Below are 16,032 nucleotides of genomic sequence, written 5' to 3'. Positions count from 1 at the left end.
CCATAAGTGAAGTGATGTGAAATACCATTCACCGTACAGTCCTGTGATTTGTTTGAGCCCATACGCGGCTTTGGGTGTATTGATCCTTGGCGATCTGTAGGGGTCGCTACTGACTCCTCTGCAAACATGGCTGCGCAGGATGAACTCAGTAAGTTTCTGTGTGCGTTGATAGTGAGTAATAGCTAATTCATTTGACTTTACTGTCTGTTTAAGGTTGACCAAAGTATGAAAACGCTTCACGTTAATCGCCGGTCTAATTTAGACGATTTAGGTAACATTACGTTCAGAGATAAATGCAAAAGTGCTAGCATGCTAATTAGCACTTGCTAGCTAACTATCGTGACAAGGCCGTTTGCCCAGTCATGGTCAAATTGAATGTGCCACAAACGTTTTTAGTACACATTGCTTGAGTGAGATAATTGAATACAGAAAGCCCTGAAACGGCAGTATGTGATATTCGTACACAGTGTCGTGAGTGGGCAAGCTACGATTTATGTGAGAGAAATGGGGAAATGCGTGGTTAGTGTGAGCTGTCGCTACTCAGGGAACCATGCCAAGAAACGGCAAGCAGGGCTGGGAATTAGACTCACATACACAGCAGCTGACAGGACCAGATTATCACATAAACATGGACAACATGTATTTTATAGCTCCATACAGCTGGATAAATTTATTTTTGTTTTCGTCGACTCGGGAAGATGCTGTTCAGTGCCGGTTGGCTGGCAACACCCAAAGCCTTATTCAACATTGAAGGGCTGTGCTCATGTCAAAATGATTCCTGTAGATGAGAGGTCACCAACCTTTATGAGAGTAAAAATTGCTACTACTTGGGCACTGATTAACGCGCAGGGCTTTCGGTTTCATACCCATTCTTGAAATAACAAATGTCCTCAAATGACCTTTAATAATATTATGTTATTTTATAATTAAAATAACGCAATTTATTTATGTGAAGACACTGATCATGTTGATGATTTCTCACAATAATTAGGAAAGTGATAAATAAGTTCCATTTTATTTCTACAAACGTGATGTTCAAATTATGGCATCAACATTTCTTGAAAACCACTTTGTCCCATCACCGGGGAGTTATTTTTAGAACAGGCCTGAGGGACACTTCTGTGCTCCTTGGGATCTAACTGGTACCTGCGGGGACCATGCTGGTGACCCTCCTAAACTTCACTGAGCCAATGCACTTATTTTACAGTGATATCATGAGACACACCAAAATGTTCCAGCAAATCTGCAATCCTCTGTTCAAATGAGTTTTTTTTATATGTAAAATGAGACCAAGATACATAATTTCAAACGTTTTTCCACCATTAATGTGACCAGTCACAATTACAACAACTCCATACATCCAAGCCATCCATCCACCCATCCATCTTTACTGCTTATCCTCATGAGGCTTGCGGGTGTGCTGGAGCCTCTCCAAGCTGTCTTTGGACAGTAGGCCAACATGCTAACCAGTCAGCCACTGTGTCGCCTTACATCAATTAAATTGAAAAAAAAAAATCAAGAGACGAAGTAAAAGTAAACTGAAATCCTGTGGTTGCACAACAGTTGACACACACTTCACACTGGGCTGTTTGTTTTTGACAGATCAACTGGAGCGGGTGTTTCTGCGCCTGGGCCATGCAGAGACTGATGATCAGCTTCAGGACATTATCTCCAAATTTCTCCCCCCTGTTCTCCTCAAACTCTCCAGTGTGCAGGAGGGTGTGCGAAAGAAAGTAAGATGGCTTTTTTTTCTCTGAATTTTGCAGCCTTGCTTTATTGTTTTTCCAAAATCCAAATCATTTTAATCTACCGGGAGACAGATTCTGAAAGGCAAATTATTTCCACCATATTAGGTACATGCACTGTATAATCTAGTAAGATCCATTACCAAAGTACCATCAAAATCTCTCCCTTAACCGAGATGACAAAACTGGTTTGGGTCAGATGCATACCAGGACAATTCTTAATTGGATTAGCACCATTTATGTACGCCTTCATAGATATTGCCTCAAAAAAAAAAAAAAAGCACATGACATTTATAGAAATGCCAAATTTTCTCTACCAATCAAATTTCTTTGAAACTACAAAGAGACACTATTACAAACCCCATTCCAATGAAATTGGGACTGTAGAAATTGGATGGATGGATTGACTTTGCAGTGGCATAAAACAACTCATGAGATGCATTGGGCTTTTCAAAAATTGTGCAGGTGTAGCAAGTGTCATAACTTGGTGAGTGTCCGAATTAATGAAACAGCATTTTGGGGACTGTCTATCACTCGTGCTAGGTGATGGAGCTGCTCGTCCACCTGAACAAGAGGATAAAAAGCAGACCTAAGATTCAGCTACCAGTAGAAACTTTACTGGTGCAGTACCAAGACCCTGCAGCAGCCTCATTTGTTACGGTATGGTGTCTCATTTTGAAATACAGACATTGTACTGCAGGTAGTGGTGGCTTGATTTAACCTCCCACCCCCACCCTTTAGAATTTCACAATAATTTACATAAAAATGGGCTACCCTCGCCTGGAGGTGGGAAAGCAGTGTGAGTTGGCCCCCACACTTCTAACTGCTATGGAAGGCAAGCCACAGCCGCAGCAGGACAGGTAAAACTTTTTTTTTTTTTTTTTTTGCTTTACTTAAACAGTGTAGCATGCAAGGTAGACCACACTTTGTTCTTGGATTGCTGGTTGAGCTCCCATTTGTTGTGGAATATTTTTTTTCCAACTGACACACTAACGACTGTCAGAGAACAAACTGCACTTGTTTGTTTACTGGTGGCTTACCAGGGCTTCAGCCAACGTGTGACCACTTTACAGTTAATTTCAACATCCCAAATAGTGTGACTTTCAGGGGCATTCAAACCTGGAGCTTCCACTGTATATGCATGAAATTTTTCACCAAATCACAAAGCCCACCGCTTGTATCAAGCCTCTTTATTTGACCTGAAGCTTTTTTCCCCCACCCCTCTCCTGACTGAATTATTATTTTGCATCTCTTCTCCATCCTCTCCTAGCCTCATGCACCTGCTGATTCCTACTCTTTACCATATGAAATACCCAGCAGACGCCTCCAAGAACGCTTCTGCTTTTAACCTAAGTGAGCGGCCAAAGACAGTTCAGCTCTTGTTGGAGTTCATGTTGGATGTCTTGCTGATGCCCTATGGGTGAGTTGATGTCCCAGGGGTCTGACTTAAAAAAAAAAAAAAAAAAAGTGGCACATTCGTTCCATTTATAGAGGAGGGTGAAGGCAATCGTTGCTAATGTATCAAAGCTATTGACTTGCTGTCTCTTTAGGTTTGTACTCAATGAGTCTCCCACTCGCCCTTCACCGTCCTCTTCCCAAGGAGGCTCTGCTGATGGGGCTGCTGCGGCTGCATCCATACAGAGTCTTCCCCAGGCTCCCCCGGGGATGAATATCTACGCCGCAAAGAGGGTTATCGGTGAGGCCCAGTGGACCGCTGAGCAGCTAGAGCAGGTACAGTCATCTAAGGTTGTTGCAGCACCAGGCATTCTGCCTGTCCTTTGTGTTAGGCTTCATTGTGCGTTTGGTTTCAACAGTGTAAACTCGGCATCGTGAAGTTCATTGAAGCAAAGCAAGTGCCCGAAGTGGAGACAGTGGTGCACCTTGTGGTAGCGTCCAGCGACACGCGACACAGTGTGGCCACTGCAGCTGATCTGGAGCTCAAGAGCAAACAGAGGTAGGTGATTTGAGTCAGACACGCAGCTCTGAAACTAAAAATGCCACATACATTAGTTCACATTTTTGACAGTTAGCTTGCAAGTCAAAGAATTGATGCACATAACTGATTTTGTCTTACAGCATTGTCGATTGGAATAACCCCTTAATAATTAACAAGATGTACAAGGTGTACCTGGGAGACGTTCCTCTCAAAACAAAGGTTTGTGAGCTCACTGAAATGCTCACTGATAGTGTAAAAATCATGTACAATATTTAAAACTATTGTGGCATGATTTTGCAGGGTGGAACTATGAAGCATGAGCTGAAACATGAGCCCGTAAGCACGAGAGTCAAGTTAAAGATCCTGCCGCATCTTTTACGCTCACGTCTTGCCGCAGAGTGCTTCCCAGCTAACATCCAGGTGAATTTGATGTGCACCTTAATCCACAAAATACATCTTTTGCCAGATTAAATTTGTTTGTATTCGAGTCTTCTCCAGTGACCCATATCTATATCCTCTTTCACTCGCCTTTATAGGTTGTTTATGATGGTCTGTTTGGAGCCAACACCAACAACAAATTGCTCTCTCTCACCTTGCAGTTTGTCCATCACATCTGTATGGTGTAAGAACTAAAAACCTCTGCTCTGAATAGATCAATCACATCAAATGAAAAACATATTTTTAATAGAGTTTTTGTCTTTCAGGTGCCCTGATACAAATAAGCCTTTAGGCCTAATGTTGCTGAATGGCCTTACTAAGCTTATTAATGAATACAAAGAGGTAAATCCTGTACTGTGATTAGAAATTTCATGCACTACATTTTTGGTAACTCCTACTAAAAGTAGAGCATATGTTCACAGGACCCGAAATTATTGTGTGTTGCATATTCTGCTGTTGGAAAGCTGTCAAGGTAGAAATATACATCCCACCCCTTTTTGTTTTTAAATTATTTATTTATTTTAAGAAACACTGCTATCAGGAATTATAATTTTATATATTTTTTCCCCCTTAGCCGTATGCCACAGCTCTTCACAAAGGATATTGCGCTAGTGCAGCAATTTTTTGAGTCAATGTGCAAGGTGAGTTTGACAGACTTTTCAGATCTGGATAAGGCATCACATTGTGAAATATGATTCCTAAATCATGCGTGCATGTATTTTTTCAGGAGGAGCCTGATGTTCGTCTTGCCATCCAGGAGGCTTTGTCTATGATGGTTGGAGCCTATGCCAACCTGCAGGGGGCACTACTAAACCTGATGGAGGCATTGGTGGCCGCATACATTGTGAAGGTGAGTGTCAGAAGTGCAATATCTTTGTTTGGTGAAAGTCAATCATTTCGCTAGCTAAAATGGATCCTATTTCCACATCAGGGGCTTTAATTTATATGCAAATTTATTCTTTCATTTATATCAGTGTTCAAATAATTGTCAATTAATTGCAATAAATTGTGCTTGCTGTCTGATAGACTGGAGACATCTGTTTGAGGAACAGTTAATTGACCACCAATGTTTATTATTTTGTTTTGAAGCCTGAGGTCCAAGTTCGCCAGGTTGCCATGAAGTTTGCCAGTACAGTGTTTGGGCCTGATCATGTGCCATCAAGATACTTGCTGTTGCTCGCTGCCGGAGACCCGTAAGGACCAATCACCCACTTTTATTCCCCTGTTCTGTACATATGCATTTAATTTCCTGAGTCCTTTTCCTATCCACAACATTGTTCTGTTCTGTGTTTTTAGGCGCGAGGAGGTGTGTGGGGAGGCTCAGAAGGTGTTGAGGACCTTTCCAACTAAAAGTCCTGAGAAGGAGGGACCCAGACCGATTCCCTCCTTTCCAGACATGGTGGCCTACATTCAAGAGAAGGTCAGACTTTTAACAACACATTCTGTTGTAAGATCATTTAAAAACTCTTTTCTCATTACTGTTTCGAAAATAATCATCAGGCATCTCAGAGAATCAAGACTCCTGCCAAATACATTGTTGGAACCTCCGCTATTCCTTTCAACCCATCTGCCTTTGCAGAGGTAATTCGCATCACTGATTTGGACTTAAATTCCTGCCTCGAATGCCCGGTCCACATATTTTTCCACCCCTCCCTCAGATTGTGCGCTACCTGAGGATGTGTCTGGCGTACAGTGCAGGTGCCACGCCACAGTCCATGCGACTTGCAGACATGCAAGATGATGCGCCGGCCATAGGCCACTATGTCCGCACACTTCTGTCTTCTGAACCTCCATCTTCAGGGTCCAAGGGCGCTGAAACCAATCCTGTTCACATCTACCTGGTATTGCTGCAGCAGCTACTCTCTGCCGTTGGCGGTAAACAGACTTGGTCATCAAAGTAAGACTGTTGTTTTGTATATGGATTACAACTTCTTTCTCCAAACAGGGATTCCAGTAATGTACTGTCTCTTGGAGGTGGTGTCTGTTTGCCCAGAGAAACTGGCTCCGAAGTTTGTCGATAAAATTGAATGGATTAAGGTCAGTGTTATTGAGATGTGTTAATGGACAAACTGCATACATATATAAAACAATGATTATGACACAGGTGCTTTTATTCATCTTATAACGTATGTATGTTTTCCTCTTCAGAGTCTGATGAACACAAATAAGGAGGACATGAGGGAGCTTGCAGCCCAGCTTTACGCTGTGGTGGTCTCCACCATGACGGGAAATGAACTGCAGGCCGCCGTGCACAGCTTGGTCAAGATCACCAAAGATAACCGCGTAAGCCACCCTAATTTGATATGCTGAACTCTTCCCTACCTAACTGCGAATGGGTTTTCTTGAAAACGCAGAGCCCAGAGACCCAGCATGGTGCTATCTTGGCGCTTGGCTACATGGTGGGAAGGTATATGAGCAAAAAGAAGGCTGCTGCATGCAGTGAGCCTGCCCACAAGCACAGCATCCCCTCCCAGGAAGAGGATGACATTGTTGCCATGGCAACAAAGACAGTTGGTGTGTGCACAATTTTGTATTTTGCGCATCTTTCCATTCTGACTCTTTATATTGAAGTGTTTTTGTGTTACAATTTAGGTTCCTTCCTGGAGAACAGTAGTGCACTACTGCCAGTAGCAGCATGTACAGCTCTTGGAGAAATTGGTCGGAATGGGGCCCTGCTGATTCCAGCAGAGGGGGAAGGCCTCACTAAACTGTCCATTGTAGAAAATCTGCTCGCTCGCATACCCTCTGGCAAGGAGAGTGCCAAGGTTTCTGAATTTACCAAAAGCACTATTCTTTATGTAATCAACACTGGCTTGCCCCTTACTGTGCGTCTCTATGCTCTCCACTTGATCTAGATAAAGGAGCGGTCAGTCCAGACTTTGGGATACCTACCAGTTGGAGATGGAGACTTCCCTTATCAAAAGAAGCTGCTACAGGGACTTATGGACTCAGTCGAGGTGTGCCATATAATTGGGATTGTGAGTTCCCAACTTTCCTCCTTGATTCATAAGGTTAATATTATGTCTTGGTTTTTCCTCCAAGGCAAAGCAAGTGGAGTTGCAGTTCACAGTGGGAGAAGCACTTACCACTGCTGCTTTAGGCACCAGTTCTGGAGCTGTAAGAGATCCATGGACCTGCACTGAAGACCAGTACAGCCCACCATCAAGTAAGCTGTAGCTGACACATAGTCACACTTTGCGACTTGGAAGGGTTCTTTAGAAATGAGGTTAAGAAAGTGACCAAATATAAATTTGTAATTTGATGTACTAATGGCAGTAGTGTATAATATATTCAAGTACACACAAAGGGTACATCGCATTGACAATCAGTGGACAACATCGACACTTAAAAAGCATCCATCCATTTTCTAATCGGCCTATCCTGACAAGGGCATGCTGGAGCCTAGCCCAGCTGTCTTCAGGCAGTAGGCGGGGTACACCGAGAACTGGTTGCCAGCCAATCGTAGGGTACACATACACGAACAACCGTTCACGCTCAAAATCACAAGCAACAACAGAAATATTCACCGAGTGCTTTGCTTTCTTTGTCAGATGTCAAAAACAACGACGTGGTTCCTTGGGTCCTCAATTGTGTGTTGTCGAAGTACATTCCTAGCCAGAACCCTCATGTCCGGCAGGCAGCCTGCATCTGGCTTCTCTCCCTGGTTAAGAAACTCAGCCAACACAAAGAAATTAAGGTATGTGCCCTTTTTTCCCCCATTAGAGAACAACAGGATACGGAAAATAAATGGGTTATTTTACTTTAATCATTGGTCCACGTTTTTTGTATGAAACATTGCAGGCATTTCAAATCACTCCATAGAAAGTTCAGTTGCATCATGTTTTTTTTTCTCCTCCAGTCCCATTTGAAGGAAATCCAGGTGGCATTCATCTCAATTCTTTCAGACCCAGATGGTGAGAGGCATTTCTGACACCAGTCAGGCATTGTTGCACCATTGTATGCTTTTGATCAAAATAAATAAATAAAACATCTATTTGATTTAGAGTTGAGTCAGGATGTGGCATCGAAAGGCCTTGGCCTCGTCTATGAGATGGGTGGAGAGGCAGATCAGCAGGAACTGGTGTCCACTCTGGTGGAAACACTCATGACTGGCAAAAGGTGAGAGGTTTCAAATCAAAATAGCCATTTCTGCTACAGGTGTAAGAGCTAACGGTCACTCTACATTAACGTTACATTTGTCTTTCCAAACAGAATAAAGCATGCTGTTTCAGAAGACACACAGGTGTTCCAAGGAGAGGAGATTGGCAAAACACCTGATGGGTAACTATTCCACTACTTACTTCTGTTATGTCTCCTATTCCATGCGTGTATACTTTGTGTGATATATTTAATGTTATGCCCGACAGCCACAGCTTGTCTACATACAAAGAGCTTTGCTCGTTGGCAAGTGACCTGAACCAGCCTGATCTCGTGTACAAATTCATGAACCTAGCCAACCATCACGCCATGTGGAACTCTCGAAAGGTGACTGGCTCCTTCCATCTCCTATTGAAACTAATGATCATGAGTTCAGAAGTTTAATATGCATTTTAGGATAGGCAATAGTCTTCCACACTGAGATCACTCTGATTGAAGTGAATGGCCCCGGCGAGCCGTGCATACCTCTCGTGAAAATTTTTACCGCAAGTTTCACTACTTCATTCATTGGTTCATATAAAAATTGTAAATTTGATTCAGTGTTGTTGTAAAACACAATATATGTGCACTGGATATTCTGTGTTTTCATGATTTGTGTGCCTCTCGTTTGAACCCCAAAATTGATTTTTCATCTGTGTGAAAGCTTCTGTAAATTTCATGGGCTGTAATTTGCGATGTTGCCACATGTAATGACGATTGATTGACTCGGCCACTCATAAAATATTAATTTCATAACTCGCTGCGAGTGTGCACTGTGCAGCAGAGACTTGCACACTTGAGTTGATTCCGCCCCAATAGATTGCCACCTGTTGATATTGGAAAAGCAGCGGAGGCCAGGCCATGGCCAGCGCGGTCAATTACAGTGGCAGGCTGTTCCAGAACCTCTGTTGAAAAACCACTCCAAACAATAGCCACAATCATTAACATTGTTAAATTATTACCATTTCACTGCGTCAATCAAAACTGAACATTATCATCTCAATAGTAAGGTGAAAAAAAACTAATTTTAACTAACTTAATTTATGATCAATATTTGTTGACAGTCGTGGTTTTGTTTCACAATCCCTCTTCCAACCTGAGCTCTCCTCCATTTCAGGGCGCTGCATTTGGCTTTCATATGATTGCCACCAAAGCCGGGGAGCAGCTGGCTCCGTTTCTCCCGCAACTGGTGCCACGATTGTATCGCTACCAATTTGACCCCAACCTCAGCATTCGTCAGGCCATGACCAGCATCTGGGATGCCTTAGTTACTGATAAGACCCTGGTAGGAAAAACCGAGTGTCGATCCAAATGTGAAACATCCTCAGACGTTTGTATGTGTTTATTAAAGTGTACTCTTGTTTTCCCCGGTCGCGTTTAGGTGGACAAATATCTGAAGGACATTCTACACGACGTCATTTCTAACCTCACCAGCAACACCTGGAGAGTGCGTGAGTCCAGGTTGGTGCCTCGTATGCCTATTTGATTTTTATTAAAAAAGATATCCTCAATTCGGGCCTGACTTAGGAAAGGCTTGCTTGGGCAAAAACGGCTGCAAACTTGAGAGGTCACGCACACAGATGTTGAAGCTGATCTACTAACAGGGCGCACCCAGGAATGCGTCTGCCGACCAAACCCTCTAAGTTGCCCAGCGGTTCATTTTGCGTCTTCTTCACGGAGCAAACGCTAATAGACGAATTCAGCATGCACAATACGATTGCTCAAATCTGACTGAGATGCAATGGCTGATTATGCATCTTTCAGGATGTAAGTAAATCAGGCCCTGTGTGTTCATAAGTGGCATTTCCTCACAGCTGCTTGGCCCTCAACGATTTGGTTCGAGGCCGCCAAGCTGATGACCTCATCGATCACTTGGCTGAAATGTGGGAAACTCTGTTCAGAGTTCTCGATGATATCAAGGTGAGCAAAATGACACACATAAATATGTTAATTACTTTAGAGCAGTGATTGCCAGTTACTGTGCTATGAAAGATCTTCAAATGTGCTGCTGGAAATTGTCCAGTTTCATAGAAGAAGGTTTGCCTGAAAAGTATTTCTCGACTCCAAATAATGGATGTTGCACCATCATATATTTTTGCAGATTTTGTAGACTCTTCTTTTTCGGAGCCCGCAATTATTGATTGTCTTTCAGGAATCTGTGAGGAAGGCTGCAGATCTAACACTGAAAACGCTCAGTAAGGTAAAGCTTTCAATCACTCCCTTCTCTGATTAATGGATGTAAAGTTAACCCCCCCCTGATGACTTCACTCTCTGTGCAGGTGTGCACTCGTATGTGTGAGTCTACTGGTTCTACTGCCCAAAGAACTGTGGCAGCACTTCTGCCCACTTTGCTGGAGAAGGGTATCGTCAGCAATGTCTCTGAGGTTCGCTCACTGAGGTAATGCCATTCGTTGGGTTTTCATTGGGTTCAGCGCGGCTTTCATCTCCAAATTCTTTTCCTAAATCTTTTTGTACCAGCATCCAGACCTTAGTAAAGATCAGTAAGACGGCCGGTGCCCGACTCAAGCCTCACGCGTCCAGACTCATCCCAGCCCTCCTGGAGGCCCTGAGCACCATGGAACCCCAGGTCCTCAACTACCTCAGCCTCAGAGCCACAGAGCAGGAGAAGGTAACAGCAGCCCTCCGTAAGAATCCTCATACAGTTGTGGCAGCTCAAGAGCCCTCAAAAACTTAAAACTCCATCTTGTCACCATATTTTTTGTTGTTGTTTTTGTACATTTTGATAGAGTGCCATGGATGCTGCCAGGCTCAGCGCTGCCAAGTCCTCTCCAATGATGGAAACCATTAATATGGTAGGAACATTTTGAGATGTGTATGTCACAAAAAGATATATTTCAAGCCCAAACTATGAGACAGTGGCCAGAGGATCAACCAGTGCGCCTATAAAGAGATCTTTCGGCCTTCTCGTAATGCAAGAGTTGTGACAGGGCAACCCCTGACTTTTTGAGCACACTACCTATTCACCTCACATTTTCGTGTTTTTTCTACATGATGTAAAATGCTTGTGTGTGTTGTGTCCAGTGTTTGCAGCACCTCGATGTTACAGTGTTGGGGGAGCTGGTTCCAAGGCTGTGTGAGCTGCTAAAGAGTGGAGTCGGGCTTGGCACGAAGGTAATTGGCCTTCAAATGCAGCCTTCGGGAATACAGTACAGGGGATAGACACTTAGGCTTGCTGAGAAAATCGAAAACCCCCAATTAACCCCCTTCACCCCCCAAAAAAAGTTATTGCTATATTAACAGTTTAAAATGTTCATGTTATGACCCCAAACTATTCCAAAATCTCTCAAGATGTATGGCTTTCAACATACTTCCTTGACACAGATTATCTCTCTTGGCGCCCTCTTGTGGCACTCTCATACATCACAGAAAAAGCACAAAACTACAAGAATAAATTAGTTTTTCTGAGCTATGCATCACTTACGTCGTCACATTTGCATTATCTCTTTTCACAGGGAGGCTGTGCCAGTGTTATTATTTCCCTTACAGTCCAGTGTCCCCAGGACCTCACACCATACTCAGGTGCTACACTACCCGCTACTCTTGTCATTTGTTTCTTCTTATCCGAGCAAGATACAAATGGTTTGTGGTGTTCTCAGGTAAGCTGATGAGCGCACTGCTCAGCGGCATCCATGACAGAAGCGCTGTGGTTCAGAAAGCCTTCGCCTTTGCTTTGGGCCATCTCGTCAGGGTAAGGTCCTTGAATTGAATCTAGGACAGTCGTGTACTTTCCCACCAAGTGTTGCAGTTCAATTAAGCTTAGTTTAGAAGGATTTGACTTGTGTTCTCACCGTGGAATTGTGATAGCTGTAAATAATTTGACAAAGGACATCTAGCATTGATTACATTAACACAATAGTTTTGTGTTTGTTAAACTCCACCGTGATGATTCTCCGACATCCACTGAACAGATTGTGGGGTGATTAGCTCCACCCTGTTGGTACCACAGTGTTTGTACCTCAAAGGGAGGCTGTCAAGAAAAGTCGCGAATCAGTTTTCATAACTTTTGGTCTATTTGAACCAAAAATCAATACCAGCCAAAACGATTAGCCCTGTGGCTGTGTGTTAACAAGCCTTATTGTTTTGCCCCATTAGACCGCTAAAGACAGCAGCGTGGAGAAGCTGCTGCTGAAGCTCAACACCTGGTATCTGGAGAAAGAAGGTGAGGCAGCAAGATAACCAACTTGCATGAATATTCAACAATAACCACCCATTGTGATTTATTTCCAGAGCCTGTGTACAAGTCCGCTTGCGCCTTGACTGTCCACGCCATCAGCCACTATAGCCCTGATGTGCTGAAGGCCCATGCAGGAGTGGCCCTGCCGCTGGCTTTCCTGGGCATGCACCAGGCAACTGACACGGACGAGGATAAAGGAGAGAGTCAGGACGCCACCTTATGGGCTGAAGTGTGGCAAGACAATGTCCCGGGTTAGAAACATAGTTAGTCGTAAATATTGTCTAATTATGGTCATGGTCATGATTAATTCCTTGTTGGCTACCAGGAAGTTTTGGAGGCATCCGGCTGTACATGACAGAGCTCATCGCCATTACCCAGAAGGCGCTGCAGTCCCAGTCTTGGAAGATGAAGGCTCAGGGCGCAGCTGCCATGGCAACCGTTGCCAAGGAACAGACTGGCTCCTTGGTGGCGCCACACCTGGGCTTGGTGCTGACTGCCTTAATACAGGGCCTGGTGGGACGCACGTGGGCGGGCAAGGTAATGTCCTCGAACACATAAACATAGAGTTATGAAAACACAATGATACCAAGTGATGGCCTGCTTAAGCTTCTTTTTTTTTTTTTTACCTCTAGGAGGAACTATTGAAGGCCATTGCATCAGTTGTCTCCAAATGCAGGTCTTTCTTTTCACCATTGTTATACTGATTATTTTATTTCAAACAAAACTAGTGAAATGAATATACTTTTGTTTCCAGCTTTGTGGGAAAAGTTGAGGGAAAGCCTTCTTTTATGTCCAAGTTCACAAGCAAGATCCATAAAGGCAGAGTTTGTGTGGAAGACCTGAACCAGATCCCATCAAACCAAAATTTGTCCTTTAGAAGGACTGGATCAAAGATTCCAACAGACAGATGCCAAAATGTGGTAGAAAAGCTTGATATTTTTCAAGCAAGTTTCACAATTTGTAGGTCACATTAATGTTCGAAAAAGATTTGAAAATTATTTATGTCGCTCTCGTTTATTTATATCTCAAAAATCTGGCAGTCTAACAGGGGTGTGTAGACTTTTTATATCCACCTTAAAGTCACCCTGCTTTGCTATCCTGTATGTACTCTCTGTAGCACAGAGCTACAGAAGCCTTGCGCCGGGCAGCCCACCACCTCTGAGGTGCTGGAGGTGGTCCTCAAGGAATGTCGCAAGGAGAGTCTAGTGTACAAAATGGCCGCCCTGGGCTGTGCTGGCGACGTGCTTCACAGCAGCCAGGAGGACCGCTTCAGCGACATGACCAACATTCTCTTCCCTCTGATGAAGAAGGTAACGTTGATGTCTTCCAGCCACAGCCACTTTTTTTGAGGGGGGGGGGGGCAGGAAGCCCCTCGTCGTGACATTTCAAGTGTGTGAACACGTTGGCAGGGTTCTCCAGAGAGCGGCGCAGGCTCACCGAGGTCACGAGAGGAGGAGGTTGACCTCACCACCAAGGAGAAAGAACTGCAGAGTGAAGTTGTGCTCTGTGCTTTTGACACCATGGGAAAGACTTGGCCCAAGAACCCCCAGACTCAATGTGAGTTCTCACATGATGTAAAGTTGTGATATATCAAACCTTTTTTGAACTGGACGACCGTAAAGTCACTTTGCAATTCAACAAACGTATTACCAAAGCAAATAAATCTGTGGGATTGATGACAAAAAGAATACCCTTGACGACCAGCGTGATAGATGGGGTTTTGGTGTACAGTATTTGCAAGCAAATTTGCTCAGCCCAACCCGATTCAACTTGTGTTTTTGTGACAGCTCGTTTCCAGGTGGAGGTGTGTAGCCTCATGTGTGAGAAGCTGCAATTGAGCACGTGGAAGGTGCAGCTTGCCGTTCTTCGTTGCATGAAGGCCTATTTTCAGGGGTAAGGACGATAACAAAATCATGTCCAATTACCCTCACGGTGTCACATGAAATGCATATTTTCTCCCTCCTACCCCCAGATTATTATTGTTAGAGAAGAACAGCAGCGACGTGAGCACACTGTCTCGCATCTTAACCGACACCTGTGCCGCTCTCACTCATCCTTTGGGTAAATGTCGCGCATCACATCGTCGTCGTTCTCTTGAGTGAGCTTCCACTTGACCTGTATGTGCACTGTTCCTCTTTTGCCAGAAAACAAAAGTTATTCATCTGTGAGGACAGAGGCCTTGTCCGTAGTGGAGCTGATTGTGAAGAGAACTGGAGGTAAGACCGCCCAAGGGGGAATGCGGGCTCGATTTGTTATTGCCTGACGTGCTTTTTCCCCCCCAGGTAAGGTTCTTTTCAAACATCGTTAAAAACAACAAAAATTGCGTATTTATTATGAAAGGGGGCTGTATTAAAATGTTAGCCATCAACCTGGTTTCTAGATTATTTTTCCTTTTTTTTTTCTCAGCAGGGGTGAATATAGCTCCAACCATGATGTCAAAACACATAAGTATAACTTCAAATTGATCTCACAGATTTTGAAATATGAAACATTTTATTTCAGAAAAAAAAATGCCCCGGACGTCCACGTGTACATAAATTTACGGTGGAAACTAAAACAATAATCTTATTCATGCGTATAAATGCAGCCTTTCGAATGTTATCGTTGAGTATGAGTTTTTACATAAAATGCATGGCATCAAATGACTCGTGTTGTCATGTTGCCATCCAGTCGATGTTTATATTACGGAGTGTTTTACTTACGTGTGTGTGTGTGTGTGTGTGTGTGTGTGTGTGTGTGTGTGTGTGTGTGTGTGTGTGTGTGTGTGTGTGTGTCAGAAAGCGAACAGTGGGATTGTGTTTCGGTGAAAAGTCGGGAGCAGCTGCAACGTTCCCTGTCTACGCTTCAGTCAGACAGCAGACCGGACCTGAGGGACAAAGCCCAAGAGCTGCGCAGGCACATACAGAGCCAGCCCTGAATACATACAAACAAACAAATACACACACGAACACATACCCCAGCCACACATTCTCGATGGTAAAAGTAATAAGAAATTACACAACTTGTTCCACAGTGTGAAATTTGTCTTTTGTAGTGTATTTCTATTTGGCTCTTTGGACAGTTCTAATAATGAATTTAGATGTGATGAACCAGTGTGCTTGACACTGACTATGGCTCCCAAAAGGGGCTTTTACTACTGTTGTATGTTTGTCTACTCGTTAAATATCAACAACTGTTTTACCTTGGCGGACTGTTGCCAAAAATGTTGAAAGATGAAAATACTTCTATTAATCTTTACTACCTTGTGGAGGTGAAAACTTTGGTCCAGTCTTGTTTCCAGGATGAATGAAGTGACTTTTTCTGTCAGGTCTTGAAACTAAGTTGCAGCCCTGTTTAAGTGAGATGCTTTAATTGTTTCATTTTGTCATAAGTGAAATAAAAACAACCTTGTCCCAACAGTGATTTGATTAATTTGAAATTTGTTTGAATTGGTCTTGTGGTTTGAGTATAGCATGTTTAAAGTTCTTAATTGCATTGATCTTAAGTTTCGGGTGTGTCGATGTACCCCGGCTCCTGCCCCGTGACGACTGGGATAGACTCCAGCACGTCTGCGACCCTTATGAGGATAAGGGGCTCAGATA

At 43.6% G+C, this 16,032-nt stretch overlaps 1 protein-coding gene across 1 annotated transcript; it reads left to right on the top strand.

The window, feature by feature from the left end:
- Positions 1 to 51: 51 nt before the first annotated feature.
- On the top strand, positions 52 to 15,853 carry ecpas (Ecm29 proteasome adaptor and scaffold). Its single transcript, XM_019862487.1, has 49 exons — positions 52 to 148; positions 1,603 to 1,733; positions 2,289 to 2,405; positions 2,487 to 2,605; positions 3,016 to 3,165; positions 3,296 to 3,476; positions 3,560 to 3,699; positions 3,822 to 3,900; positions 3,982 to 4,101; positions 4,218 to 4,303; positions 4,386 to 4,461; positions 4,542 to 4,591; positions 4,694 to 4,760; positions 4,847 to 4,969; positions 5,209 to 5,312; positions 5,416 to 5,539; positions 5,620 to 5,700; positions 5,778 to 5,994; positions 6,065 to 6,156; positions 6,268 to 6,402; positions 6,474 to 6,633; positions 6,712 to 6,884; positions 6,975 to 7,076; positions 7,162 to 7,285; positions 7,671 to 7,816; positions 7,979 to 8,033; positions 8,124 to 8,238; positions 8,332 to 8,400; positions 8,487 to 8,604; positions 9,374 to 9,541; positions 9,638 to 9,717; positions 10,071 to 10,176; positions 10,409 to 10,456; positions 10,536 to 10,654; positions 10,735 to 10,885; positions 11,004 to 11,069; positions 11,299 to 11,388; positions 11,730 to 11,796; positions 11,874 to 11,965; positions 12,370 to 12,436; positions 12,505 to 12,702; positions 12,777 to 12,988; positions 13,084 to 13,127; positions 13,569 to 13,761; positions 13,861 to 14,008; positions 14,239 to 14,344; positions 14,424 to 14,512; positions 14,596 to 14,667; positions 15,229 to 15,853. Exons 1-49 carry the CDS (start codon positions 127 to 129, stop codon positions 15,366 to 15,368), a joined length of 5,532 nt encoding a protein of 1,843 aa, XP_019718046.1. The 5' UTR covers positions 52 to 126; the 3' UTR covers positions 15,369 to 15,853.
- Positions 15,854 to 16,032: the final 179 nt, after the last annotated feature.

The sequence above is a fragment of the Hippocampus comes genome, unplaced genomic scaffold (genome assembly GCF_001891065.2).
Source record: "Hippocampus comes isolate QL1 unplaced genomic scaffold, H_comes_QL1_v1.1 scaffold7, whole genome shotgun sequence".
Taxonomy (NCBI): domain Eukaryota; kingdom Metazoa; phylum Chordata; class Actinopteri; order Syngnathiformes; family Syngnathidae; genus Hippocampus; species Hippocampus comes.
This window is presented reverse-complemented; position numbering and strand designations above follow the sequence as displayed.